This window comes from Propithecus coquereli, unplaced genomic scaffold (genome assembly GCF_000956105.1).
Source record: "Propithecus coquereli isolate 6110/MARCELLA unplaced genomic scaffold, Pcoq_1.0 Scaffold468, whole genome shotgun sequence".
NCBI lineage: Eukaryota > Metazoa > Chordata > Mammalia > Primates > Indriidae > Propithecus > Propithecus coquereli.
The window spans coordinates 1,280,317-1,282,471 of NW_012150485.1; the positions used below are offsets into that span (position 1 = coordinate 1,280,317).

General features: G+C 38.1%; 1 protein-coding gene across 1 annotated transcript in view; it reads right to left on the reverse strand.

Annotated features, from left to right (window-relative positions):
* Positions 1–2,155, reverse strand: part of UNC79 (unc-79 homolog (C. elegans)) — a 237,920-nt gene that overhangs the window by 174,480 nt on the left and 61,285 nt on the right. Inside the window, exon 2 of the mRNA XM_012655194.1 lies at positions 1,668–1,867. Within this exon, the coding sequence (XP_012510648.1) occupies positions 1,668–1,867 (200 nt within the window). The remainder of the gene's footprint in view (positions 1–1,667; positions 1,868–2,155) is intronic.

Genomic DNA, 2,155 nt, shown 5'->3' on the forward strand with positions numbered 1-2,155 from the left:
CAATTTTATGTTATGTGAATTTCCCCTCAATAAATTTTAAAAAATGACAGAAAGTAGGATGGTTTGGCCTATCCAGGAAGACTGGCTATTGGGAGAAAATTGAGGCCAAACCCAGAGGAGTAGACTGGGCTGTTTGCCTAGAATAGACAGAGAAAATCTATTTCATGATGATTTCTATGAGTAGCAGGCCAGAAAGCATTACTAACTAACCAGGATGTCAGAGTACTCCTGAGAATGCAGCCGAAAATAAAATTCAAAAATAATAATAACAAATGGAGAGACCAGAGAGAAAGGAACTCCTTCCTGTTGAAATCTGGGTCAACCAAAAAAGGAAGCCATAACTTAGGCAGGAAGGACATAGAAACAAAAGTAAGCAGGAGCCACGGAAGTCTCATCCCTGTGAAGAGTCAAGCTGAACTCTGTGAATAGTATGTGAACTCGTGTGTAGCTCAAAATATCCTCACACCAAAAAAAGTACCGTGGAACCCCAAATGTTCAGAATGGGAGAGGCCTGTGCTTCCATTTGTGGGTGACTGCCACTTGTGATTTCTCAACATAAATACATTCGATTTGCCTTTATAGAAGCAGAGATTGAATATAATAATACAAGGATGCCCTTTGTTAGTATGATATATCTAGATGATAATGTTATTATTGGCACTCCTCTGCCACTTTTGGCATATGAAGCACATTTTTGGTTTCTTTTATATTTATTAGATCACATTTTACCTTTTCTATTTTGTTTCTATAAAACGATAGTGTTTGTTTTCTATTATTGGGTAACCTGTACAGTCTGTCTCTCTATAGAACAAGAGAAGCAAACTTCCATGACACCAGGTTCACGAAAGTAACTGTGAATTCTACTAACTTCATCTAATTCCCACTCTTCATAATATAAAAATTAACCCTTGCAACCCAGACACAGGTCCATCCAGCCAAGTGTTTTACATCCAACAAATATACCATAAGCAATTTTGTTAAAAGGTGTGATTGTTTTTCTTAACATTCAACTTCCAAGATTTGGAGTTATAGCAGGACAAAACCAATTTGATGTGGTAGAAGGAGAATAAGGCTGGGAGTCAGAATACCTAATTCTATTTCCAGTTCTGACGCTAACTGGCTGTGCAACCTTAGGAAAGTGACTTGACTCTCTGAATCCCTGTTTCCTTACCTCTAATATAACTTTCCAGGTGTATGCTGTCCAAATACCTCCCAGTCTTTTCAAATAAGCCATATTTGTGATATGACCAAAGAATTAACAATTTCATCTATTCGTGTCTTGAATTTGCATTAGCATTCCTGATTTGTAGCATACCCATGAAAACAGAAGGAAGATACACTTCCCTGAGTTCATTAGCTGAGGCAGAAGCTAGTTAAGGACTATGTAACTATTTAACCAGGATTCCTCTGATATTTATCTCAGTGCCACATAGCACTTGGCTTTGAACTCATAGCCAAAACCCGCAGACACCACTATTCATTGCTCTCTCTTGACCAGTCTGCCAAAGTACAGTCAGATTGAACACGGAGGTGTTTAAGATTACTACAGACCACAGGCCTCTGCTTTACGGAGGAGGATGCAATCTGCTCCACTTCATTCAGCAATTTGCTCCTGATAATTTGACCACTGACAATTCAGTATGGCACCAGACCTAATAAAACAGTACCTTCACAGCTGGTTTGTTAATTGCGTTGTGGCATTCAATGTGCTGGCAGTGGATGGGATTCCAAGCTGTAAAGCAAAGCACAGCTGATGAATACTTTTCACTGAAATTCTCCATGCCCAGTAAAAACAGATACTTCACTATTTTCTTTTTTCTAAATAGAACCATCATCAGAAAGCATCCTAACAGAATCATTTTCTGATCTATGAAAAATTTTTTAAAATCAGGCAAAGATATCACAGCTCCATCCATTTTCCCAGGGGAGAGACAAGCCAATGTAAGGGCCATACACAGTACCATATTACCTCACAATGGTATACCATTAACAAGTTCTCAAAGGTTTTTACAACCATGGTTTCACTTGATCCTCCAACAACTCTGTGGGGCAGGTATAGCAGACTATTAATCTCATTTTATATTAGGATAAATTAAAGTTAAAAAGGTTAAGTAGCTTGATATGATCACAGAGTTAGTAAATGATAAGCTAGGAC